The sequence below is a fragment of the Phyllopteryx taeniolatus genome, chromosome 16 (genome assembly GCF_024500385.1).
Source record: "Phyllopteryx taeniolatus isolate TA_2022b chromosome 16, UOR_Ptae_1.2, whole genome shotgun sequence".
Classification (NCBI taxonomy): Eukaryota; Metazoa; Chordata; class Actinopteri; order Syngnathiformes; family Syngnathidae; genus Phyllopteryx; species Phyllopteryx taeniolatus.
The window spans coordinates 3,132,737-3,160,416 of record NC_084517.1 but is presented as its reverse complement, the minus strand read 5'-3'; the positions used below and the strand labels follow the sequence as shown (position 1 = coordinate 3,160,416).

Genomic DNA, 27,680 nt, shown 5'->3' with positions numbered 1-27,680 from the left:
TTTCTGTTTCTCAAAGTGGCAGCACACAAATAATTTATTGTGTTTGAAGTTTACTAATCAGGTTGGTTATTAAAAGATTAATATCAAAATACAGATAAGAAGTGACTTTCAGCATTTTCCTGTCAGGTGTCACCACAGGAAGTAATTCACACTATTTCTTGGGCATAGTTTTTTTCTTTTCTTTTTTTTTTTTCCACCAGATGATACTACTTTGACAGGTAGCCTATGACAGTGATTCTTAAGGTGTGGTATGTGTCGTTTTGCAACCTCCCTCTCCTGGTATGCCAAAGCATCACTGCTCAATTACAGTTGAGTTACAATATATTCAACTTTTACATTCAGTACATTTACATTTCATCTTTGAGAACCTTTTGTTTTCAAACAGGTGTTTACAATTTATTTAATGTGCAATTAATATTTATTCAATCATTTGTTAAATACAGCACAGTGTTATATTCAAACTGTGCAAATGTTACGGTGGCTTACAATAATATTAAATATTCTTTTTAGGAATGAAACCGCTGTCTCATTTTTCATGAACGTCCAGCTTGCATGTTCTCCCCGTGCCTGCGTGGGTTTTCTCCGGGCACTCCGGTTTCCTCCCACATCCCAAAAACACGGGTGGTAGGTTGATTGAAGACTCTAAATTGCCCTTACGTGTGAATGTGTGCGCAAATGGTTGCTTGTTTTTTCTGTGCCTTGCGATTGGCTGGCGACCAGTTCGGGGTGTACCCTGCCTCTCGCCTGAAGATAGCTGGGATAGGCTCCAGCACGCCCGCGACCCTTTTGAGGATAAGGCGGTACAGAAAATGGATGGATGGATGGATGGATGGGTACATCTAGAAATACAGAAATAGAACTGTCATGGGTGTCTACAAAAATAAATCAAATATAAAATAATATCAGTACTATATCAAGATTTAATGGAAGGAAAGGTGAATACTGTGTATATTAAACAGAGATGGGAAAGGGAATGAAAGGTAAATATCATCCATCCATCCATTTTCTGAGCCGCTTCTCCTCACTAGGGTCGCGGGCGTGCTGGAGCCTATCCCAGCTGTCATCGGGCAGGAGGCAGGGTACACCCTGAACTGGTTGCCAGCCAATCGCAGGGCACATAGAACAAACAACCATTCGCACTCACAGTCACGCCTACGGGCAATTTAGAGTCTCCAATTAATGCATGTTTTTGGGATTTGGGAGGAAACCGGAGTGCCCGGAGAAGACCCACGTAGGCACGGGGAGAACATGCAAACTCCACACAGGCGGGGCCGGGGATTGAACCCCGGTCCTGAGAACTGTGAGGCAGACGCTCTAACCAGTCGTCCACCATGCCGCCAGGTAAATATCAGAGAGACTGAATGATTGTGTATGATAAAAACGCAAATATCCACATTGTCTTGCAGTCTGTTTAAAGAGAAGATAAGTACTTGCTGAAGATCATGCTGGAAGCATATTCAGTAAAAACCCCTTTACAAAGAAATGTTTCAATCCAGGACAGGTGAATGGTTCAATATCATGAACAAAATATATGACATTATCTTATCTTATATTAACCCACAGAGTAAGAACTAAGGAGGAACGATGTCAAAAAAAATAGGTGAACTCAAACTCAAAAGATAAAGACTCTTAGACCATATCACTGCCTTGAATAACTTTGTTAATAATGTAGCAATCCAGATCATGTTTCTTCTTCTTCTTTTTTTTTTTTTTAACGCTGTAAAAAAGGAAGTGGCCTGATTCTAATCTGATGATACACAGCATTTTTGAAAAATGTTAGATTACCTGATAAATGGGTGCAGACTTTCATTCATTGACATGGACATTTATGTTCTACAACTGGAATCCAACCGTTATACTGTATACGTCAAGTACGATTTTCAATGGGTAGGCATGAAGGAGGGTCTCGCCCAGTTTGTCTGTGAGTATCATGTTTGTAAACCATTGTAATGATGAACAGATACCTGTATATGGTGGCATTGCATCCCTTCGGATTTGTGATAGCAATGCTTTTGAGTGTAAGATAAAGATTAGTGGGTGAATTTCGTCTTGTCCTATCGATTATGAGGGAGAGAAACAGCAACACGTTGAAGAAGAAGTCGAAGAAGTTTAGGCCCCTCACACGCAAACAGAGTATGTACATGTTTGCTATAAACAGAATATGTGTAACTGTAGTTAGTAGCTAGTGTGTGTCGCGATCGTGAGAAACGATGATGCAGTTCAAGGAGGGAATGATGAACACTATGTAACAAGCCACAAACATAATACTTGAGCCATGTGGTGAGTCAGCATCGCTCACGACGTGTTTCAGAGTTGTATATTAGTAAATAAATGCTTATTTTGCAAGACCCTTTCTCAGTTTTGTTTTTGTTGTATTATAGTTTGAGGTGTGACAAAAATTCTACTGCTGTTTACTGAAGAACAGAAAAAAGTAGAAACCAACAAATAGAGAAGAGAGTCTACTTTTTCTTTTGGGAGAGTTGGTGCTTAAATTTTCATAGAACACAATATTCTGTGGCTCTTGAAAGATCAGTCAAAATGCTCTAAAACGGCTGGCAATATGGGGAACTCTTCTTTGAAAACGGCTGGCATTGAATGAGTTATTACATCGATACATTAAAAAAAAAAAAAAAAAATTCTAACACAATCATTATTTGTGTTTTTCTTTGCAGGTCACAGGTCAGTGAAAGCAGAAGTGCGAGTGGACGGAGATGATGTCCATGCAAAGTAAGTACACTTCATGGTTTTACAGAAATTAGCTCTTCCAATCAGTAATAATTCAGTACTTGCAAAATAAGCATTTGTACTAAAATTTGGCTAAAACGTAATCGCTTACAAATGTGTTATCTTTTCAAAATGTTATCGATTAAAAGCTGAGTAATAAAATTAGTCTAAGTGCTGCACTAATACTTTATCCAAGTCATGTTGCAACACCTACCTGTACATCCCCCGTGGGTGCCACAACCCTAAGAACTACTACGACTACTAATATGAATAATAATAAATTGGTTTTGTATTGCAATTTTTTAGATATGGAAAGATGCAAAGAAACTATTTAAAACTGAAATACAGTCGTACAAAATTTCTCCTTCAATTAAACCACAACAAAACTGCGATAATTGTTTTTGGCAATAAAGAAAAGAGGATTGCTGTTAGAAAATACCTGGAGTCACTCTCTCTAAAAAAACAAAGACCATGTCCGAAACTTTGGTGTTCTGATAGATTCCGACCTGACTTTCAACAGTCATATCAAATCAATTACTATAACTGCCTTCTACCATCTGAAGAACATATCCAAAGTGAAAGCTTGTGTCAAGCAGACCAGGAGAAGCTCATCCATGCTTTTATCTCAAGTAGACTTGACTATTGTAATGGTCTTCTGACTGGACTCCCTAAACAGAGCATTAAACAGCTGCAGCTCATTCAGAATGCTGCAGCTCAGGTTCTGACCAGAACAAAGAGATCAGAGCATATTACTCCAATTCTAAAGTATTTACATTGGCTTCCAGTCAGCTTTAGAATAGATTTTAAAGTTCTGCTACTGGTGTAAACAGTTTAGGTCCTGAATACATGAAAGAAATACTAATGGAATATAAACCCAGTAGGGCTCTGAGATGGACAGACTCAGGTCAAATAGTGGAGCACAGAGTCCAAAGCAAACATGGTGAAGCAGCATTTAGCTATTATGCTGCACACAAATGGAATAAGTTGCCAACAGAAGTGACGTCATCCCCTAGTGTGCATGTTTTTAAGTCCAGGTTAAAAACTCTTTTTTCTTCCTGTGCTTTTTAGAGCATTTCGACTTTTAAATGATATTTCTTGCTCTGTACACTGTTTTAATCCATCCATTCATTTTCTTTACCTCTTATTCTCACAAGGGTCGCAGGGCGTGCTGGAGCCTATCCCAGCTATCTTCAGGCGGTAGGCGGGCTACACCCTGAACTGGTCACCAGCCAATAGCAGGGCACATATAAACAAACAACCATTCGCACTCACATTCACACCTACGGACAATTTAGTCTCCAATCAACCTGCCACGCATGTTTTTGGGTTGTGGGAGGAAGCCGGAGTACCCGGAGAAAACCCACACAGGCACAGGGAGAACATGCAAACGGCACACAAGTGGGGCTGGGATTTGAACCCCAGTCCTCAGAATTGTGAGGCAAATGTGCTAACGAGTCATCTACCATGCCGCCGCTGTTTTAATTGTAATTTTTTCCCCCTTTGTTTTAAATGTTTATAATTTTTTTCTCTAAATGCTTTTAATCATGTAAAGCACATTGAGTTACCTTGTGTATGAAATGCGCTATATAAATAAATTTGCTTTGCTCTTAATACCACAGCGGTGAATAAAGATAATTCGGTTTCAGAAGCAAAAATGGTTTGTGAATGTATCATATTAATAACCTTCAAGTAAACACTGCTTTAAAGATTGTCAGTTTTTGTTTTGAGGGCGGCTGTGGATCAGTAGGTAGAGCACGTCGTACAGTGACCGAAGGGTCTCTGGTTCGAATACCGGCTACGAATGTCTGGCTATCGAAGTGTCCTTGGGCAAGACACTGAACCCTAATTTGCTCCCAGTGGGCCTGGCAGCACCTTGTATGGCAGCAGTCGCCCATTGGAGTATTTATGTGTCTGTGAGTGGGTGAATGTGAGGCCTTGTAAAGCGCTTTGGGCACTGTGATGGTGGAGATAAAGCGCTATATCAGTGCAGTCCATTTACCATTTGAATGTGGAGATGCGATTTCAGCTGACGCTCAGTGCAGTTCCGTCACTGCACTGAAAATCTTGTAAAATCTTAGATTTTCTTTATCACCTTCAACAGAAAGCTGTGATTTAGCAATTTTTCAAACTAATTACAAATATGTAAAAACAATATAATTGCTTGAAGGATTGATTATGATTAAAGTTGAAGAATCAAAGTACCCCTTGCATCATTAAACATTTCTGTATGAGGACCTCGGAGGAGAAAGTTTGGACACCCCTGTGCAAGAATTTGAGACTGTCACAAATAAAACCAAAACATATTTCAATTAAAAAAAAATCTTTGTGATCAAGGAATTTCATTACTACATCAATATATTTTTCTCTTGAATGAAGAACACAAAAAAGTGCAGTAGACTGCAGCCTGTGAATAACTGAATAACTTAACTGGTGGCCAGCCAATCACAGGGCACATATAAACAAACAACCATTCACACTCACATTCACACCTACGGGCAATTTATAGTCTTCAGTTAACCTACCATGAATGTTTTTGGGATGTGGAAGGAAACCGGAGTACCTGGAGAAAACCCACCCAGGCACGGGAAGAACATACAAACTCTACAAAGAAGAGACCAAATTTGAACCCCGGTCCTCAGAACTGTGAGGCAGATGTTCTAACCAGTCGCCCACTGTTTCAACATGACTGTCAATAAATGTCTAATTTCAATGTACACAGTCCCAGTCCCAGTCAGTCCATCCATGCAGGTCAAACTGCAATCAATCAGTCAATCAATCAATCAAATATATTTATGATCCATCCATTTTCTATAACACTTATTCTCACGAGGGTCATGGGTGAGATGGAGCCTAGCCAAGGAGACTTTGGGTGAGAGGCAGGGTACACCCTGGGCTGGTCATCAGTCAATCGAAGGGCACATATAGACAAACAACCATTCACACTCATTCACTCCTCAGGATAATTTAGAATTTCAATTAACCTAACATGCATGTTTTTGGAATGTGGGAGGGAGTCGGACTACCCGGAGAAAACCCACGAAAGCGTTGGGAGAACATACAAACTCCACACAGGAACGCTGGAGCCTGGTTTCAAACAAAACAATCATGTCCTGTATTATGTTATTATTGTAATTACTTGTGACCCGAGCTGTGAGGAGCAATGTGACAAGTAGGTGCCATTTTCGTGGAATTTTCTAAAAAACATGGAATGAGAAGTTCAAATGCCTCTAAAATCCTCCATAACAAATACAGTCAGGGAAAAACAATTGATGACTAAAGTTCACGACCTACTGCCCACATTGTTTTTCTGTTGAATAATGTTAGGCTGGAGAGCGCTCTTGCTGCGGGACTTCAACGATTGGGAAGAACGCACCCCCCGGTCAGAACCCGAGCGGTGTTCTGTTATTGGACTTCTGTGCTTGTCACGTACTATCCATAATGAACACCACGTTCAGACATAAGGGTGTTCACGTGCATTTGGCACCAGGACACCGTAGGCCACAGTTTGATGATCGACTTTGTAGTCGTGTCATCGGGCTTGCAGCTGCATGTCTTGGACACTTGGATGAAGAGCAGGGTGGAGCAGTCAACCAATCATCACCTAGTAGTGAGTTGGCTTCAATGGTGGGGAAAGATGCTGGTCTGACCTGGCAGACCCAAGTGTATTGTAAGGGTCTGCTGGCAACATCAGGCAGAGTCCCCTGTCAGAAGAAGTTTCGACTCTCACCTTCGATAAAACTTCGCTCATGTACTAGGTGAGGTGGGAAACATTGAGTCCGAGTGGACCATGTTCCGGGCCTCCATTGTTGAGATGGCCGACCGGAGCTGTGGCCGCAAGGTGGTTGGTGCCTGTCGTGGCGGCAATCTCCGAAACCACTGGTGAACACCAGCGCTAAGAGTTGCTGTCAAACTGAAGAAGGAGTCCTATTGGGCTTTTTTGGCCTGTGGGACTCCGGAGGCAGCTGATGGGTACCTGCTGGCCAAGCGAAACACAGCTTTGATGGTCCCTGAGGCAAAAACCCGGGCATGCGAGGAGTTTGGTGAGGCCATTAAAAACGACTCTCGGAAAGCTTTGAGGAAATTCTGGTCCACTATCCAACATCTCAGGAGGGGTAAGCAATGCACCATCAGCAATGTGTATAGTGGGGATGCTGCTCCTCCCCATCGAGAGGAGCCAAATGAGGTGACTCGGGCATCTGGTTAGGATGCCTCCGCACGCCTACCTGGTGAGGTGTTCCAGGCACGTCCCACCGGGAGGAGGCCCAGGAGATGACCCAGGACACGCTGGAGAGACTATGTCTCTTGGCTGGCCTGGGAACGCCTCGGGATGTGTGGCTGGGGAGAGGGAAGTCTGGGGTTCCCTGCTTAAGCTGCTGCCCCGTGACCCGACCTTGGATAAGTAAATAAATGTATGGCACTCTTAAAATATTTTTTTATCTTCAAAAGACCCCACACATAAAGATAGAAAAAACCGGTATTCAACAGTTTTGGTTGTTTTGTGTGTGGTGTGGTCTGAGAAGCTCAACACAGCTGACCACACGCATAAAGAGTGTTTTGCACCACTGATCTCGAAGTCTCACATGATCACACGTTACCTCACAAAACTGAAGAAGAAACAGTTCTGGATATGCGCCAATGTTTCCCGAGTGTTCCCAAAAGTTTCCAGAGCCGAGAGCCTTGTAAAATAGCGCTGTTCTAAAAAAAAAAAAAACGGCTTGCTTTGGAAAATACTTCTTGCTGTCTGAGTAAACCACTTTTCTACATAAATAGGGTAAGATATTTTTGACCAGATTTTCCGAAAGTGTTCCCAAAAAAGGCATTTTTTTCCCGAAGCAAAAAGCTCAATTTCTCCAGAACCCATCATCCGGTTTTTGACATTCTTGGTGCGCTTTATTCAGTTTGAAGTAACTATTCAACCAGACTTTGATTTTTTTGACAGATTGTAATTTTTCGGAAATTTTGTCACGTTACTACTTTGACTAGGTAAGATATCATTTCAATCAAAAAATAAATCTGTTGCCTCGTTGCTCTTTCATTCAATTAAACCAGCCCATTAAGCCATCTGTTATTTGGCATGTTTTATGCATCTGTGTAGTTTTTTTTAAGAAAATGCAAAAGTTCATTGTGGACCTCGGTGTGTTTTCCTGCCTCGCTCAATCTGCTCAGTGCATCTTGGCGCCACTAGAGTGTCTAATCACAGCTGCCTGATGCAACTGGCCTCAGTGGAATCAAGTTGCTCGCTAAATAGATTACTGCCAGATTGGGCCGCTTGCAGTAATATGACAACATAAAAATTTTACTTGTACACTCACACATTATGGGTGAAATATGGAGCTCAGACTAGCAAAACGTTAATATATTTTACATGTACTAAGTTTTAACTCTGGGCTGTTCATCACGATATGAAGAAATAGGAAAATAGTTAAGTGTCAAAATCTTTGGGATTTTTCACTTTCAGTATAGTACATTTACTGGCTTCTTTATTCACACAGCAATGCATTTCAGTATGGCCTAAATTAATGGTTTATAATATACAATTGCCCATCTCAGCATTTGTGCTGCAGTTCTAACAAGACAGCAGTCAGAGACAAATTTCTGCAGAGACACATTTCTTATATTAAGTGTCATCAGCGGAACCAAATATGAAAAATTCCTTTCATTTTGAATAATTATTCAGGAATCTAAGAGCGTGTAATAAGCAAATGAGTGAAAATGTTTCTGTCAACACTCTCTTCTGGCTGATGTGTGGGCAAGAGTCAATGATATTTTCTCCATAAAATGCAACTAAATTTTCTGTACAAGTGTCACTGCTAGTTGCATCACTCATAAAAACATACATTTTCAACGTCATGAACTCGATAAACTAAAATAAAAGACCAGCCATGCTTTTACTGCATTTCGCTGGTTCATTTCAATAAGAATATTGTGGACAACTTAATTTAGTTCAGTAGTTCAATTCTAAAAGGGAAACTCGGACGTGAGTTCCATCTTATAAAAAGAATTTTGGAGGGTCGACCAGAACAAGAAAAGGTCCATCGGGGACAGTTTGGTGGATGTCTGGGATGCCAGACTGGGCTCGTTGAGAAGCTGGGCCCCACAAAGATTCAGGAGCCAGGCATGAGGTTTTTGTGGACCAGTCGAAATCAATGGCGGCCACCGAATGTGTGCCGCTGGAGCATCGTCGTGCACCGCCTGGGTGGGGAAGTGCGGAAACGATTGCAGAATAATGTGACAACAAAACTTGGGCATCTGACAATGACCTATTACTTGGGCACCCCCGTTGGCCACAATGCCAAGGCCCCATATAAATGGCCACACGGGTGCTCAAATAGTGATTAGAGGGACCTGATTTCTCCTGTCAAAATAGCCTAATCTTCGGAGTGTAACTCCAAGTCATGGCTGGCATCTATTTCACTTCCCTCAGATACATGTTTAGCTCAATGTTCAGTCATACTTCTTACTACAGTGGAACCTTGGTTTACGAACAACCCGGTTTACGAACGATTCGATTGTGAACAATTTAAAAAAATAAATAAAAATAAAAAAAAAATTCGGTTTACGAACAGTCTTGGCATGCCTGCGGAAGGCTCAGAATATTGTGCTTTTTCTCATGCTGCATAAACATCATTGGCTCTGTGATTCACGTATCTTTGTATTTTGCCTAAAATGGCCACCGCGTCCGACAGCAACAAAGCAACGCAAAAGCTGCGCTGTATTGTGGGAGGTGGTGGCCAGTTTGGGCTAGCAGTAACCACAGAGAACATAAACATTACTGTACCAGAAAAGGCTAAAAGACTGCACAGTGATTTGCTAGTAAAACCATCATCATAAATTGTGTTTTCAGCTATTTCTCGATTACACAATATTTATTTTAATCATACGATAAAAAAAAGATAAATAAAACATTCTATGACTGGAACGCATTGCATTGCGGATGCATTTCCATTCATTTTAATGGGAAACATTACCTCGGTGGCGGCACGGTGACGACTGGTTAGAGCGTCTGCCTCACATTTCTGAGGACAGGGGTTCAAATCCTGGCCCCGCCTGTGTGGAGTTTGCATGTTCTCCCCGTGCCTGTGTGGGTTTTCCACAGGTACTCCGGTTTCCTCCCACATACCAAAAACATGTGTGGTAGGTTGATTGAGGACTCTAAATTGCCCGTAGGTGTGAATGTGAATGCGAATGGTTGTTTGTTTCTATGTGCCCTGCGATTGGCTGGCAACCAGTACAGGGTGTACTCCGCCTCCTGCCCGATGATAGCTGGGATAGGCTCCAGCACGCCCGCGACCCTTTTGAGGAGAAGCGGCTCAGAAAATGGATGGATCGATGGACATTACCTCGGTTTGCGAACATTTCCGTTTGAGAATGGGGTCACTGAAAAATTAAATTCGTAACCCGAGGTTCCACTGCCTCACTTTTCTGTTTACTTCTTCAACTTGCAAATTAAAATGGAGCAGGAAAAGGCCAACTCTCATTGGCTGATTCCGCCGTGTTTAATCAAGTTAATATGCTCACAGTTGATCACCGTAATTGACCCGAAATTTATTACTAATCGTGATCAAATAATTGCCCAGCCATTGTCTCTAGATATTCTATCATCTTGCAGTTTATTGATATCTCGGCGCATCCATTAGGAAAGATGGTGGCGGATAGATTTCAAAGTGTCAACAGTAAAAGATTTTGGCAGAGTTGTACAGTGAAAATAGCATGAAGAAAATTAGGAGGAAATATGTGGTTTCCCATTGTCCCGAGCTGTGGGACATAAGACAAAATGTAGTATTGGGATGTGCTAAAGAAGGGACAGTGATGAACGGACATCTCCACTACTTTGTATGTACCGGGTTGGTTGAAAGTGGAATAAATGTGTGGTTGTAGCATTTTTAACAAAAATAATCCATTCATCCATCCGTTCTCTGATCCACGTTTCCTCACGAGGTTCGCGGGTGTGCTGGTGCCTATCCCTTCGAGCGAGGGGTGGGATACTCCCTGGACTGGTCGCACCAAAAAAATTAAATAAATAAATGTTAGCTTAAAATAAAATATAACACACGCTTGTCTAGAATTAAGTATCCTCCTTTTCATTACAGTATAAGCAAAGCCAGGGCTTTCCGTTGTAACACTGACAAATACATATTGCCGAGCGACAGCCTACTTTACATACAAATTAGCAGGAAAAGGCACCAGGCTACTTCCTGTTTTGTCATTCAGCAACCAGCGCCATATATGGGCAAGTTTTCCATGCCACTGTTGTTTCTGTGCCATCCTGTGCCCCGGTGGGTGCCGCGAAAACCATGTGCAGTGTCTAAGCGCCACCTTAATACTTATTTACATTCCAATTTATGCACGCTCAATGAATAATTTTTTTTTTTTTTTTTTTTTTTTTGCACAGGCTGAGGACACGTTGCAAAAAAGTATGTTGGTGGTTTGAACAGTGCGAATTTGTTTCCAAAGCACTGAAAAGAACTACTGATGTAGTCTTGAGATAGTCTATATATACTCAATGTTACAGTAAAATGTTTTTTTCCGAAGACCACAAAATAAAGTTCTTCTGTCTTATGTATTCTTTTTGCAGTGAATGAGGCGGACAGTGTGGTGAAAGTGGCTGAGTGGCAGCAAACCTATTATGCTTCAGACTCTGGCATCCAATCAGCAGCCACGACAGTGCGGGATGATGACAGCAGTACTGGGTGCAGTGGCAGTAAGAAGTACACAAGCACTACAACCAGTACTACTACTGCACCTGCGACGACCAGTAATGGACCAGGAGCAGCTGGTGAACAAGAAAGCCACACAGGTGAGACTTATTTTCTGCCAGTTTAGTTTTAGTATCCATCCATTTTCTTTCATAGTTATGATGTTCAGAGGCTGTAGCCAACCAATCAGCTGTGTGACTATTATGATCGGGGTTTTGAGTGGAAGTCATTCACATGCCAGCTGTGAACTTCAACACCACCAAATGGCCAAAATGTCTTTTTATCATTAACCCTGTTTCACTTGCTTTTTGTCATGGCGTGCTTGTTAGTGGGGTCATCTGGCCCAGGAAGTATGGAGTGGTTGTCCCTCAACCTGAAGGTTGTGGCTTTGATCCTGTTGCCTTTTGTCAAGATCAAATTACTGAAACCCAAGTAGCTGTGTCATCAGTGTGTAACTTACTGTAGCTGTTTAACTGTTCATCAATGGCAAGTTATTCCACCACCATGAATAAATAAACAAGTGAAGCCCAGTTATTTATCTCGTACCTTCTTATTCAGCCTTAGGGGACTGATATACAGTACATGGTCACCATCGACCAAAACACTTAATCCAGGAATGGGGGAGGGAGATCAGCTAAATGCTGATTCCTAAAATATTCTAGGTTTTTGTCTCATTTTCATGTTTTTCATTTTCTTGATCTTGATTTTATGATTGTGTCAGAGATTTAACAGAAGGCAAAAGGTAACTAACGGGAAGTATTTTTGCTTTAAATTTTAAGTTATGCTCAATAATCAAGTTTTCATGTCTCTTGTGATAGGGTGATTTGTTGTTTCGGCTCAAGCAAAGGGAAAGTTTCTCACTCATAACAAACTGGACAGAATACAATTACTATTTTGTGTAAATGTAGAAAGCTTATAGTAAATCCATGGAAAATATAAGTTGGACAAGGCTCCATAGTTAATGGCCTAAATCACGTTTCTTTCTTTTATTGATGTGCAATGGCCTACAGAAAACGTTTAAACAGTTTTATGTCCAATGGCCTTTCATATTTTGTAAAAAGAAGCTGCCTGTTGTTTATCACAATCATCTTGATGTTTTTACTATACACTTTTTTCAGCATAATATAGCATTGTTATTGCAAGTTTGTGGTCCCTTTTGATTTAAAAAAAAATAAAAAATGCCTCAAACTTGCTTAAAGCTAAAAATATTAATGTCAAACTGACTGAATGTGATGCCGCAAAATGCCCGAGGTGAGACAAACTGCAAATGGGAAAATCCAATTGTTGTCTTCTTGTTTATTGTGGAGACTGAAATGCCCTTTGCATTGCTACTTTGGAATGATTGGAGCTTCACACCTGAACAAGCATGCAATGAAAGCAATTGATCCTCATAACATATCGCTGCTATGTTCATTTTCAGGTCTGTTAGGCCTGCTTTATGCTGAAGTTCTGATTCGTCATAAACTGAAGTATCTCCCCTGGGATCCCATTTTGATGCAACCCACAAACACACGCACGGCAACAGTACATAGACATACGCATGCGCGCACACACAAACACACACAGTGTGAGAGCAGGTGAAGTGGCATGAGATGAGTAAATTCAATGGTTCTCAGAACAAAATGTCCAGATTATGCACCACACACCTTCTCTCATTTCTGTTTCTCGAATCTGATGTTAACCTATATAATGAGTACAATACATGCTTGTCTGATGTTTTTCTCTCTTTGCGATTTTTTATTTATTTATTTTTTTTCATGTTAGGTTCTAGGCCTTGGTCCGTTTCTGTTGGTGCACAAACAGAATAATAAAATAATAGAATGAATTGCATTATAAATGACAAAAACAAAGAAAGAAGCAAAACACACTGTAGAGTTAATCCTTCAGATCACAACTGTCAAACTCAAGGCCCGGGGGCCAGATCCGGCCTGCCACATCATTTTATGTGGCACGCGAAACCAAATCATGTGTGTCAATTCTTGCTAAAATCTGTTCCAAATGTTTGTATTATATAATAACCCATTTTACAATTACTTGAACAATAGTTGAGCAAACCATTATCCTTGACTTCTCATTTCAAAACTAGTTATCCATCAATTTGTTGTCTATGTGTAATAATATGATGAGGCAATAAAACATTGATATGGTTTTACAATCATGATGGCCTTCTGAGGAAAACCGTATCTACAATGTGGCCCGCGACAAAAATGAGTTTGACACCCCTGCTTTAGATGCTTACTGAGCTAAATTCTCATGAGATTGTGTAATATGCTCTCACATTATTGTACTAAATCACCAAATAGCAGACACACTCACACCAAAAGCAGAAACACTTTAAAATGTCACTTAGTGCAATATTCTCTGTACATTAAAAATACAATATGCTACACATCCTATTAATCAGAGGTGGGTAGAGTATCCAAATATTGTACTCAAGTAAGAATGCTGTTACATTAGAATAATATGACTCAAGTAAAAATAAAAAGTAGTAATCCAAGTATTTACTTGAGTAAGAGTAAGAAAGTACTCAATTAAAAAACTACTCAAGTAAAGAGTAACTGTGTGATAAACTTCAATTTTTTTTTAAATCAGAGCAAATAAAATTAAAAAATAATAATATATGGGAGTCGACACAAACCTCTTCTTTTCCTTTCGGCTTGTGCCTTTAGGGGTCGCCAAAGCGTGTCATCCTTTTCCATGTAAGCCTATCTCCTGCATCCTCCTCTCGAACATCAACTGCCCTCATGTCTTCCCTCACGACATCCATCAACCTTCTCTTTGGTCTTCCTCTAGCTCTCTTGCCTGGCAGCTCCATCCTCATCATTCTTCTACCAATATACTCACTATTTCTCCTCTGGACGTGTCCAAACCATCGAAGTCTGCTCTCTCTAACTTTGTCTCCAAAACATCGAACCTTGGCTGTCCCTCTGATGAGCTCATTTCTAATTTTATCCAACCTGGTCACTCCGAGAGCGAACCTCAACATCTTCATTTGTGCCACCTCCAGCTCTGCTTCCTGTTGTCTCTTCAGTGCCACTATCTCTAATCCGTACATCATGGCTGGCCTCACCACTGTTTTATAAACTTTGCCCTTCATCCTAGCAGAGACTCTTCTGTCACATAGCACACCTGACACCTTCCTCTGCCCGTTCCAACCTGCTTGGACCCATTTCTTCAATTCCTGACCACACTTACCATTGCTCTGGACAGTTGACCCCAAGTATTTAAAGTCCTCCACCCTTGCTATCTCTTCTCCCTTTAGCCTCACTCTTCCCCCACCACCCCTCTCTTTCATGCACATATATTCTGTTTTACTTCGGCTAATCTTCATTCCTCTGCTTTCCAGTGCAGGCCTCCATCTTTCTAACTGTGCCTCCCCCTGCTCCCTGCTTTCACTGCAAATCACAATGTCATCTGCAAACATCATGTTCCAGTCTAACTTCATCTGTCAGCCTATCCATCACCACTGCAAACTGGTTCAGGGCTGATCACTGATGCAGTCCCCCCTCCACCTTAAATTCGTCTGTCACACCTACAGCACACCTCACCGCTGTTCTGCTGCCCTCGTACATGTCCTGTATTACTCGAACATACTTCTAAGCCACTCTAGACCTCCGCATGCAGTACCACAGTTCCTCTCTGGGTACTCTGTCATAGGCTTTCTCTAGATCTACAAAGACACAATGTAGCTCCTCCTGACCTTCTCTGTACTTTTCCATCAACATCCTCAAGGCAAATAATGGATCTGTGGGACTCTTTCTAGGCATGAAACCATATTGTTGCTTGCAAATACTCACTTCTGTCCTGCGTCTAGCCTCCACTACTCTTTCCCATAACTTCATTGTGTGGCTCATCAACTTTATTCCTCCATAGTTTCCACAGCCCTCAGGCATCTTCTCACGCACTAGAATTCTATTGAACAAGCTGGTCAAAAACTCCACAGCCACCTCTCCAAGATGCTTCCATACATCCACAGGAATGTCATCAGGACCAACTGCCTTTCCATTTTTCATCCTCTTTAATGCCTTTCTAACTTCCCACTTACTAATCATTGCCACTTCCTGGTCCACCACACTTGCCTCTTCTACTCTCTGTTATCTCTCATTTTCCTCATTCATCAACTCCTCAAAGTATTCTTTCCATCTAACTAGCACACTGCTGGCACCAGTCAACATATTTCCATCTCTGTCCTTAATCACCCTAACCTGCTGCACATCATTCCCATCTCTATCCCTCTGTCTGGTCAACCTGTATAGATCCTTTTCTCCTTCTTTAGTGTCCAACCCGCCATACATGTCATCATATGCCTCTTGTTTGGCATTTGCCACCTCTACCTTTGCCCTGTGTCGCATCTCAATGTATTCCTTTTGCCTCTCCTCGGTCCTCTGAGTGTCTCACTTCTTAGCTAACCTTTTTCCTTGTATGATTTCCTGTACTCTGAGGTTCCCCCATGAAGTCTCCTTCTCTCCTTTCCTGCCAGAAGATATATCAAGTACCCTCCTGCCTGCCTCTCTGATCACCTTGGCTGCAGTGGTCCAGTCTTCTGGAAGCTCCTCCTGTCCACCGAGAGCCTGTCTCACCTCTTCCCGAAAAGCTGCACAACACTCGTCCTGTCTCAGCTTCCACCACATGGTTCTCTGCTCTGCCTTTGTCTTCCTAATCTTCCGCCCCACCACCAGAGTCATCTTACACACCATCATCCTATGCTGTCTAGCCACACTCTCCCCTACCACAACATTACAGTCGGTAACCTCCTTCAGATTACATCGTCTGCACAAGATGTAATCCACCTACGTGCTTCTACCTCCGCTCTTGTAGGTCACCCTATGATCCTGCCTCTTCTGGAAAAAAGTGTTCACTACAGCCATTTGCATTCTTTTTGCAAAGTCTACCACCATCTGTCCCTCCAAGTTCCTTTCCTGGATGCCGTACTTAGCCATCACTTCTTCATCACGCTTATTTCCTTCACCAACATGTCCATTACAATCTGCACCAATCACGGCTCTCTCTCTGTCTGGGATGCTCAGAACTACTTCGTCTAGGTCCTTCCGGAATTTCTCTTTCACTTCTAGGTCACATCCTACCTGTGGGGCATAGCCACTAATCACATTATACATAATACCCTCAATTTCAAGTTTCAGCCTCATGACTCGATCTGATACTCTTTTCACCTCCAAGACATTCTTAGCCAACTCTTAAAATAAACCCGACTCCATTTCTCTTACCATCTACACCATGGTAAAATAATTTAAACGCTGCAACTAAACATCTAGCCTTACTGCCTTTCCACCTGGTCTCCTGGACACACAATATATCAACATTTCTCCTAATCATCATGTCAACCAACATGTCATAGTCCCAACGTTCAAAGTCCCCACATTCAGTTCTAGGCTCTGTGTTTTCCTCTTCTCTTTCTGCCGAAGAACCCGCTTTCCACCTCTTCGTCTTCTTCGACTTCGACCCATAGTAGCTGAATTTTCAACGGCGCCCTGCAGGTTGACACACACCTGCTACCATTTAAATTTTTAACTGCCCAAAAACCAACAACACATACATTGGGCCCGACAGAAACATTATTTGCTTTATTCGCTTAAATGACTTCATGAAGAAGCTGTTTGCTGAACAGACTTAGTGACTGTGTGTGCGTGTGCGACACCATAGGGATAGTGCTAATGTTTCCATATCCACTGCCAAAACAACAATAGAAACATCTGCAACTTACCGCAAGGTGTTTTCTCAAGTTAGAAGTGGGCTGACATTTGGACAGTCACAATTGAAGATCAGCATGACAAAGCTGTTGTTTTTTGGAGTCTGTAAAATAAAGGCGAAGGCTATGTGCGCGGTCATGTGGCTGCCTTGTCTCGTCTGATTGGTGATAAATGTGTCATTTTGATTGGCTCGCGAAGGCTACGTACGCGGTGATGTGACGGCCTTGTGCCCTCTGATTGGTTAATTGGAGTCAAATGACATTAGTGATCCCGTTTGATTGGCGCAACGGGCACCTTATGCGGAAGTCGAAGATGGAGTCTAAAAATAGACACGCACACGCAAGAATGAATAAATAAAAGCAACGAACGGCATGTCGATCATTGTAACAGAGTAAAAGTATCAATCCTTCACATAAATACTGAAGTAAAAGTAAAAAGTACGGTGCATTTAAAGTACTCTGCCATGTACAGTTTAAGGAAAATGTTACTTGACTAAATGTAACAGAGTAAATGTAACGCGTAACTACCCACCTCTGTATTTAATGTTGATTTTTCAACTTGATGCTAGTTGTAAATATAATTTCTTTCCCTCTCACTTGATTTGTTTGATAATTGGTAAAGTTGCTTCTAAACTGACATTGCAGCACCTGAATCAGGTTCATTGTATACTATGTGTTACATTCAGTTCCAAATTGGGTGGGCAAATCAGCCTTTGGGCTATAATGTTGACTTCAGACATATATAAATATATAATACTGAAACATAACTCTGTTATTCAAAGTAGATCCGGTTGCCTCTCTACTTTAATAGTTCTTACCATCACATTGTCCACTGTATTTGTCATCCTGTTTCTCAAATCCAGTACTGGCAAAGGCTGGTATCGAAGTATTGATATTTCATTATTAATCCGCCCAACACTATAAAATACATATGATGGGATAGTTAATAAGACAGATTACTCAGGCATTGATTCAAAGGCGTAAATACTGAAACTGCATATGCTGTCAAGTTTCTTGATTTGAATGGTTAAAAATAATGCATCTTTAATGGTTAAAAATGACGCATTTTGTGGTTTGACGGAAAACACCAAGTTGTGGTTACCCGGAGACTATTCCTCATTTGTTTCGATATGTGTCATGATAAGTGACTCATTGTTAGTCTCACAGCAAGTATGATGTAAAAGCCTTTTCCAATTTCTCCGAGATGGATAGTGTAACGCCATCCTCTCTTTGTCTCAATTTCCTTCCCCAGATTTCGACGCTCAGTACTCATTAACCCGGGCCCAGCGCGTAAGGGCAGCGATGTTTCCAGAGACGCTGGTGGAGGGAGAGGCAGCCATACCCGTCCAAGCAGATCCCACACAGCAGAGCAACGTGCAAAGACTGGCTGAGCCCTCACAGTTACTAAAGACAGCCATAGTTCACCTGATAAATTACCAGGATGATGCTGAGCTGGCCACAAGAGCAGTGCCGGAGCTCACCAAGCTCCTTGCAGATGATGATCCGGTACTTTATGTTGCATTCTCTTTACTGAGGATTTCTCGTAAATGAGAGTCATATATTTTATTTTAATCAGCCAAGCTTAATTTAGGCACACAATGGCTTCACTGAAAGTCTATACTGTACGTTATATCTTCAACTATAAATTTCTGACTTGCTGTATAGTAATAGTGTTGATAGTCAATACCATAATACTAAGCTACTTTACAAATTGCACACACTTGATAATAATGTTCCAGTTTTTAAAACAAATTTGTCTATGTTATAATTTGGGGGCACATTTGTAATCTCTTTTTTCATGAGTGGGAAATCAGCAGAATTAAAATATATGAGAAACGGCACAGAAATGTTTTAAACATAAGTAAGTGATATTTCCACAATACTCCAGGCAAGGTTTGAAAATCACTCAAACTGCAGTATCTACGCGTGAGTTGACAATTGTGTTTGTCAATAGTGTTTGACAATTGTGTTTATGAATGCATATTGCATTATTATTCAGTTGCATTAATGTACTCTCGAATTGTATTTGGGGATACTTGCCCTATGTTAAAAAAAAAAAGCACGTTTGCATATATTTGAATATTATTTGCATCCTCATTAAACCTTTGAACTAAAAATTAAAAGACTGAGACCACTTTTCTCCATGACAACAATGATCCTTATTAACTATCAACCTCTGTTTACTAGGTAGTGGTAAACAAGGCAGCCATGATTGTCAACCAGCTCACTCGTAAGGAGGCCAGTCGCCGGGTGCTGGTGCAGTCGCCAACCATGGTAGGAGCCGTGGTTCGTGCTATGACAACGACAGTTGACATGGAGACGGCTCGTTGCACTGCGAGCATCCTCCACAGTCTGTCACACCAGAGTGAGGGACTGCAGGCCATATTCAAGTCCGGAGGGATACCAGCGCTTGTCCGCATGCTGAGGTAGAATGACTTTAATTGGACATATTTGAAAGTAATAACACATATACCACTTATCCCCCCCCCCCACACATACACACAAATTAGACAGTAGTCGTCGATTTTTTTCCTTCTGTATATTAAAGTTTTATTGCATCCAGTTGAATTGTAATTTTTATAGTGTCAAATCACAACGTCCAAAGGCACATTTAGTTAAACGCAAGTTCATTATAGTATACTATATTTTTTAAGAAGCCGAGCATTGAAAGCTTTATAATTCCTTTAGGGAAATTAAATAAAAAATTAAACATATATACAAATAACAATAATTAAAAAACACAAAAAATTTTAAGGTGGAATTTAATTTGAAACATAACATGGAAATGTGCTTTTTTTTGTTGTCTGTGTGGCATATGTGATGTTCTCCCCATGCTTGTGTGAGTCTTCTCTGTGTATTATGGCTTCGACCCACTTCTCCAAAAACTTGTTTCTTAGGAGGTTATTTGAATACTCAAAACTGCCAATGGGTGTGAATGGTTGTCTGTCTCCATACAGTGTCTTGAAAAAGTATTTGCCTCCTTCTCAAATTCCTCTTTTTTTTTTCTTTTTTTTTTTCGGCATAGTTTACAGTTTATTGTTTAAGATCATCAAACAAATATAAATATCAGACAAAGACAACCCATGCATTTTCCGTACCCTTTATCCTCAAGCGGGTCACGTACATGCTGGAGCCTATCCCAGCTGACTTTGGGCGAGAGGCGGGTTACACCCTAAACTGCTCGCCAGCCAATCGCAGCACACATATAAACAAACAACCATTCACACTCACATTTACACCTACGAGCAACTTAGCATCTTCAATTTACCTACCAAGCATTTTTTTGGGATGTTTTTTGAGGCTATACCTTTTCATAACCTCTAGTTGGCGGCATACATTTATAAAATGTGAAAGGTTTTTTTTCCATTTTCCCCTATACCTATGTATAATCCGTGCTATTGACTTTTGACAATTTTTTTTGGGGGGGGGGGGGGGGGAATGCACATTATACACGAGAAATGACCTCTATCGATCAGTCTGGAAAGGGTTACAAAGTCATTTCTAAAGCCTTAGGACTCCAGCGAACCACAGTGAGAGCCATTATCCACAAATGGAGAAAAAAATGGAACAGTGGTGTACCTTCCCAGGAGTGGCAGGCCTGCAAAATTTACCCCAAGAGCACATTGATGACTCATCCAGGAGGTCACAAAGTAACCCAGGACAACACTAAGTTATTTTATTTTATTTTTTCAAATCATTACAGTTATGTAGCACTTTTCAAGACACTCAAAGACGCTTTGTAATTTCAGACATTATTCATTCACTGCTCAGTCACACCTGGTGGCGGTAAGCTACTTGTGTTTCCACAGCTGGCCTTGGGCCTTGTGGCTGCCATTGTGCCCCTCGGACCACCACCAAATATCCAACCACATTCATTCGTAGGCAATGTGGGATACAACGACAACATGTGCTTGGGGGGGGGGGTGGTACATGTATCCCCTGCGACACGCCGCCCACAAATTGAACTGAACTGCATTAACTGACCTGACCTAAAGAACTGCAGGGCTCCCTTGCCTCGGTTAAGGTCAGTGTTCGTGGCTCAACAAAAAGGAAGGGCAAAAATGACATCCATAGCAGAGTTCCAAGGCGAAAACTACTGCTGACCAAAAAGAACATAAAAGCTCATCTTCATTTCTCTCCATCCATTTTCTTTTACCGCTGATCCTCACTAGGGTCACGGGCTGATGGAGCCTATCCCAGCTATCTTCGGGCTGGAGGCAGGGTACACCCTGAACTGGTCGCCAGACAATCGCTGGGCACATACAAACAAACAACCATTTGCGCTCACATTCACACCTAAGGGAGATTCAGAGTTTCCAATCAACCTACCATGCATGCTTTTGCAATGTGGGAGGAAACTGGAGTGCCCAGAGAAAACCCACGCAGGCACGGGGAGAACATGCAAACTCCACACAACCGGGGCCGGGATTTGAACCCAGGTCCTCAGAACTGTGAGGCAGATGTGCTAACCAGTCGTCACCGTGCCGCGTAAAAGCGCATCTTACTTTTGCAAAAAAATAAAAAATAAAATAATAAAAAAAATATCCGAATGTTTTGGGGAATATCCTATTGACTGACAAAATGAAAGTCAAACTTTTTGGAAGGTGTGTGTCTTGTTTCATCTGGCGTAAATGTAACAGCATTTCAGAAAAATAGCATCATACCAACAGTCAAACGTGTTGATAGTAGTGTGATGGTCTGGGGCAGCTTCTTCTTCAGGGCCTGGATGACTTGATGTGATAGATGGCATGAATTCTGCTCTTTACCAGAAAATCCTGGAGAATATTGCCTTTGCCCTGCCAGTAATCAGATAGCGTCACAGGCACTATGCAGGAGGAAACAACAGGTCTTAAAGAATACATCAAGAATATGGTCCCCAGCGACAAACTGCTAAATGAATGCCTTAGGCAACAGAAGCACTGAAAGGAGAAGGAGCCAGATAGGCTGTCATGGAAAGACAAGCCCCTGCATGACACCGACAAACTTAAGAAGTGACTGACATAGAGAAAACGCACCAGTTGCTGGAAAAGGCTGGAGTAAAAGACACGTCAGAGGCACCAAATATGGCAGCACAAGAACAGGTCCTAAACACAAGATCAATAGAGGCTGGGGTCTACCACATCAGATAGGACCCAAGATGCAGGCTGTGCAAAGAAGCCCCAGAGACAGTGCAGCACATCATAGCAGGGTGTAAGATGCTGGCAGGCATGGCATACATGGAGCGTTCTGTAGTCAAACACATCAATACAAAGTCGAGTGGAAGGGAAAATGTGGTAGAAAAAGATGCACAAGCAACATAATTTGGGAGAGCTCGACATCAAGTCTTTCTTAACATCTGGAAGAGCCACCGTGAAAAGACAATAGGAATTATGCTCAGGGTTGCATTCCTTGTGTCAAGCCACTCTTTAACCAGAGCCAACGTCACAAGCGTCCTACCTGGGCGAAGAAGAAAAACAATTGGACTATTGCTCAGTGGTCCAAAGTATTTTTAGATGAAAGGCGATTTTGCATTACATTTGTGACTCAAGGACCCAGATTCTGGAGGAAAGGTTGAGAGGCACACAATCCAAGTTGCTTGAAGTCCAGTGTAACGTTTCCACATTCAGTGATAGTTTGGGGTGCCATGTCATCAGCAGGTGGTGTTTCACTGTGTTTTCTTAAGTCTGAAGTCAACACAGCTGTTTATCAGTAAATTTCAAAAACATTATGCTTGTTTCTGCTAACAAGCTTTCTGGAGATGCTGATTTAATGTTCCAGCAAGACTTAGCCCCATGTCCAAAACTACCAATGTCTGGGTAAATAACCATGATATTACTGTGCTTGATTGGTCAGCACACTCACCAGAGCTGAACCCCATAGACTATGGGGTATTGACATGAGGAAGCTGAGAGACACCAGATCCAATAACGCAGACAAGGCTCCGAAGGCTGACATCATAGCTACTTGGGCTTCCATAATACCTCAACAGTGTCACAGGCTGATCGTCTCCATGCCACACTGTATTGATGCAGTAATTTGTGCAAAAGGATCTTGGAAGTTTTTTGACTTCATTTGAATGAACATGAATTTGTTTATTAAAAGTAATGTTGATTGGTTCTTCAGGGCTTTTTTAAATATTGATTGTAGATTTGTTTTTTAAATATATTCTTAGGTACATCCATCCATCCATTTTTTTTTACCGCTTATCCTCACTAGGGCCGCGGGCTGCTGGAGCCTATCACAGCTATCTTTGGGCGGGCAGCGGAGTACACCCTGAACCGCTTGCAGGCCAGTTGCAGGGCAAATAGAAACACTCACATTCACACCTATGGGCAATTTAGAGTCTTCAATCAACCTACCACGCATGTTTTTGGGATGTGGGATGAAACCGGAGTGCCCGGAGAAAACCCACTCAGGCACGGGGAGAACATGCAAACTCCACACAGACGGGGCCGGGATTTGAACCCCAGTCCTCAGAACTGTGAGGCAGATGTGCTAACCAGTCGACCACCGTGCCAATTCTTAGGTACATTATTTCCTAATTATGATTCCTGATAACCAATTGCAATAGAATGGTTAAATGTTTACCAGAGTGGAAAAGGAAGGTGAACATTGCATTGCATTAATGTATTGAAATTTGTATGTTTGGAATGGTTCAATATCCCACATATAAGACAAACATGCACACGTCTTATTTAATATGTGGCCTTTTCAACCATAATAAGCTTTCAAAGTTAATCTCCTACACCAAGGCTTAACTGAGGCAGAATAATTCATGGTAATAATTAATTCAGGGCTTAGTTTATACACAAAAAAAAGAGAGAAAATTTGCTGGAAAAAAGGGGCTTCACAAAATGACAGCTGGTGACCAATTTCTGTCAGCATTTTACCTTTTCTTAACAGTCACACATACATTACATAATACAAAATCTCTTCTCATGTGTTTTGTATCTCTGTCAATTGTGTTAGGTATTAAATGATAATCAGACAAAATAGAAAGTAAAAACAGTCAGGATAAAAGCTTAAATTACAGATGTGGTTTTTATCATCAGAAATGATACATTTAAAAGCTTTATGCACGTCTTTTTTTTCTCAGTTTTCCGTTACTGAAGTCTGTTGATCCGCTGGTATCAATTGCGTTTTATAGGTAAAGCCAAATTTATTTAAAATTCTGTCTGTAGTCACATTTATATCAGCCACAAATACTGTATACTCCCGACTGATTTTTGTTTGCTTATTGTTTCTTTGGAACAAAATTCAAAATGCTACTCTGACCTCAAAAAGGACTGACCAACCATCTTAAGTGTCTTTTTTAAAAGACATTTGCTGACCTCAAAGTACCTTGACGCCACCTCTAACTAGGTTGGTATGATTTCCCCACCGTTGTCACTATCTAGACAAGATGATGACCTAAATTCTAAAAGCTATTGGTTTCAGATGTAAAAAAAGGGCAGAGACAATGTTCATTCATACAATGATGATATATAAGATAAAATCATATTGTTTGTCAAAATGTTTTCTCTCTTAATAGAGGGTTTCAGGGGAAATTCAAAAGAGAACAAAACCTGTACAACCAGATTTCGCACAATGTCCCCAAAAGCTAAACATATTGTGTATATTGTTTTCAAATCTGTAATTGTCCTCTCTTTCGAACTTTAGAATGGTTCAAATGTTGCTCCCCTTTTGTATTGGCATTGCTGGATTATTGTTGTTGAGTCATTCTGTCCAGTGTTTTGGCACATATTTTTTCTGACAGAATAAGTGAGGATGCAATCTTGTCTTTGTGGGTTTTTATTACAAAAAAGAAAGAAAAGTCTTTGCATAGAGAGGAAACGGTACAAGTCTTACGAGTTGTCACGCCTTACTGAGGTCTAAGCAAAACAATCACCTCCGTTATAGAGAAGTGAGAGAGACAGAGAACCAAAGGAAAGCGAGACAATTATCTTTGTCCAGCTGCACTCAACTTATCTTTATCGAAAAATAGCTAGTAGTCACAATGAATGCTCTCATGGGAGGGATCGCCTCCCAGACCTGGCAGGCATCAGACAAACACTGTAATTCTCATGTAATTCCCTTTTTTGAGTGGCATATACTTGCATCAGAAGGAGGTAAGTCAATGGGATAGATTGCTTAGTGGTCCTGAAAGTAGATCTTTAATCTTTATCTTGCCTTCCTCTGTCATTTTTTTTCACAGTTCACCTGTGGAGTCAGTTTTATTTTATGCAATAACAACCCTTCACAACCTTCTGTTGCACCAAGAAGGAGCCAAGATGGCAGTGCGTCTTGCTGATGGCCTTCAGAGGATGGTGCCTTTACTGAAGAAGAGCAACCCCAAGTTCCTTGCCATTACCACAGACTGTCTGCAGCTTCTGTCTTACGCCAATCAAGAGAGCAAGGTGAATGTAGTTAGGTGTCAACTTGAGGCAGCAGTTTCTTTTCAGCGATCTGTAATTATTAGTTATCTTCTGCTTCCTGTTTTTCCATAGCTAATCATACTCGCCAATGGGGGCCCAGAGGGTCTGGTTTTCATCATGAGGAACTACAACTATGAAAAACTGCTATGGACCACCAGTCGAGTACTCAAAGTATTGTCAGTGTGTCCGAGCAACAAGCCCGCCATAGTAGAAGCAGGTACAACCAAATAATTAAACAGTAATGTAGCTTAATTACAGGTGATGAAGACAAAGTCTTATGTCAATCTGTATTTACATCTGTCTGCAGGAGGTATGCAAGCCCTGGGTCAGCATCTCACCGGGTCAAGTCAGCGTCTGATTCAGAACTGTCTATGGACACTCCGGAACCTGTCAGATGCAGCAACCAAGCAAGTATGTATGGGTCAATTGTTAAATGCAATGATAATACCACTCCTACGGAAACTAAATTGTGTTAATGCTACTACTTTTGTCTCCCTCTGAGAAGTAGATTTACACTGCAACTCTACATAGCTAATTCCGATTTTGAGCCAAACCGGATACATTCACAGTCCTTAATGTATAATTCTTAAATACGCTTTTCTTATGCGGTCTTTCACATTATTTTTACCCCAGTGTGAACGTGTTGTGGCCCCAAAGTGTCGTGCAGAAGATGTCCCTGATGTCTTTTTCAGACTTCATCTCAAATGTATTGCTGTAAACTTGCTTGCTGTATAAATGCAATTTACTTTAGTAGAACGCACAATCACATGCTAATGAATGATCAGTAATCTCAAACTTGCCTGACTTCTGCACGTCATTTACGACAGTAGACAGCACACTGTCCATCCATCCATCCATTTTCAGCCTGAACTGGTCGCCAGCCAATCGCAGGGCACATAGAAACAAACAATCATTCGCACTCACATTCACACCTACGGGCAGTTTAGAGTCTTCACTCAACCTGCCACGTATGTTTTTGGGATGTGGGAGGAAACCGGAGTGCCCGGAGAAAACCCACGCAGGCACGGGGAGAACATGCAAACTCTACACAGGCGAGACCGGGATTTGAAACCCGATCCTCAGAACTGTGAGGCAGATGTGCTCTCCAGAGGGTCCCAGGTTGTCCCCAAGGCCTCCAAGTGGGACCTGTCCGGAACACCTTACCAGGGAGACGTCTAGGAGGCATCCTAATCAGATGCCCCAGTCACCTCATCTGGCTCCTCTCAATGCGGAGGAGCAGCGGCTCCCCTCTGAACCCGTCTTGAATGACGAAGCTTCTATAACAATAACAATCCATTGTCATCCGCTTATCTGGAGTCGGGTCGCCGGGGCAACAGCTTTAGCTGGGTAGCCCAGACTTCCCTCTCCCTAGCCACTTTGTCCAGCTCCTCTGGGGGATCCTGAGACATTCACATAGTCTCTCCAGAGTGTCATGAGTCGTCCCCAAGATATTTGAACTCCTCCACTTGGGGCAGGATCTCATCGCTGACCCGGAGACAGCACTGCACCCTTTTTTGACTGGTGACCATGGTCTCAGATTTGGAGGTGCTGATTCTCATCCCAACTGCTTCTCGGCTGTGAACCACTCCATCAACAGTGGAAGTTTGCGGCTTGATGGAGCCAAAAGAACCACATCATCTGCAAAAAGCATAGACAAAAGTAATGACACCACCAAACCGGACCCCTTCAACATCTTGGCTCTACCTAGAAATTCTGTCAATAAAGGTAATGAACAGAATTGGTGACAAAGGGCAGCCTTGGCAAAGTCCAACCCTCACTGGAAACTGATCCGACTTACTACAGTCAATGTGGATGAAACACCGGTCGTACAGGGACCAAACAACCTGTATTAGGGTGTCCGGTACCCCATACTCCCGGAGCACCCTCCACAGGACTCCTTCTCCAAATCCACAAAGCACATGTAGAATGGTTGGATGAACTGCCATGCACCCTCTAATGCTGCAGAGGGTGTAGAGCTCATCCACTGTTCCCTGGCCAGGGCAAAAACCACATTGCTCTTCCTGAATATGAGATTAAACTTCCCGATGGACCCTCCTCTCCAGCACAGCTGAATAGACCTTTTCAGAAAGGCTGAGGCGTGTGGTGTTCCTCTAGTTGGAACATATGCTCTGGTTCCCTTTCTTAAAATGCAGCACCACC

General features: G+C 41.8%; 1 protein-coding gene across 2 annotated transcripts in view; it reads left to right on the top strand.

The window, feature by feature from the left end:
* The window catches only part of LOC133466388 (junction plakoglobin-like), a 123,927-nt gene that overhangs the window by 57,685 nt on the left and 38,562 nt on the right, over window positions 1-27,680 (top strand). Inside the window, exons 1-8 of one of the 2 annotated variants that reach the window (XM_061750032.1) lie at window positions 1,821-1,921; window positions 2,673-2,727; window positions 11,300-11,521; window positions 18,380-18,633; window positions 19,315-19,553; window positions 25,301-25,502; window positions 25,593-25,737; window positions 25,828-25,931. In XM_061750032.1, the coding sequence (XP_061606016.1) occupies window positions 2,712-2,727; window positions 11,300-11,521; window positions 18,380-18,633; window positions 19,315-19,553; window positions 25,301-25,502; window positions 25,593-25,737; window positions 25,828-25,931 (1,182 nt within the window). In that variant the 5' untranslated portion in view covers window positions 1,821-1,921; window positions 2,673-2,711. Of the gene's footprint in view, window positions 1-1,820; window positions 1,922-2,672; window positions 2,728-11,299; window positions 11,522-18,379; window positions 18,634-19,314; window positions 19,554-25,300; window positions 25,503-25,592; window positions 25,738-25,827; window positions 25,932-27,680 lie in introns of those variants that run through there. The other variant, XM_061750031.1, reaches the window with a different exon arrangement.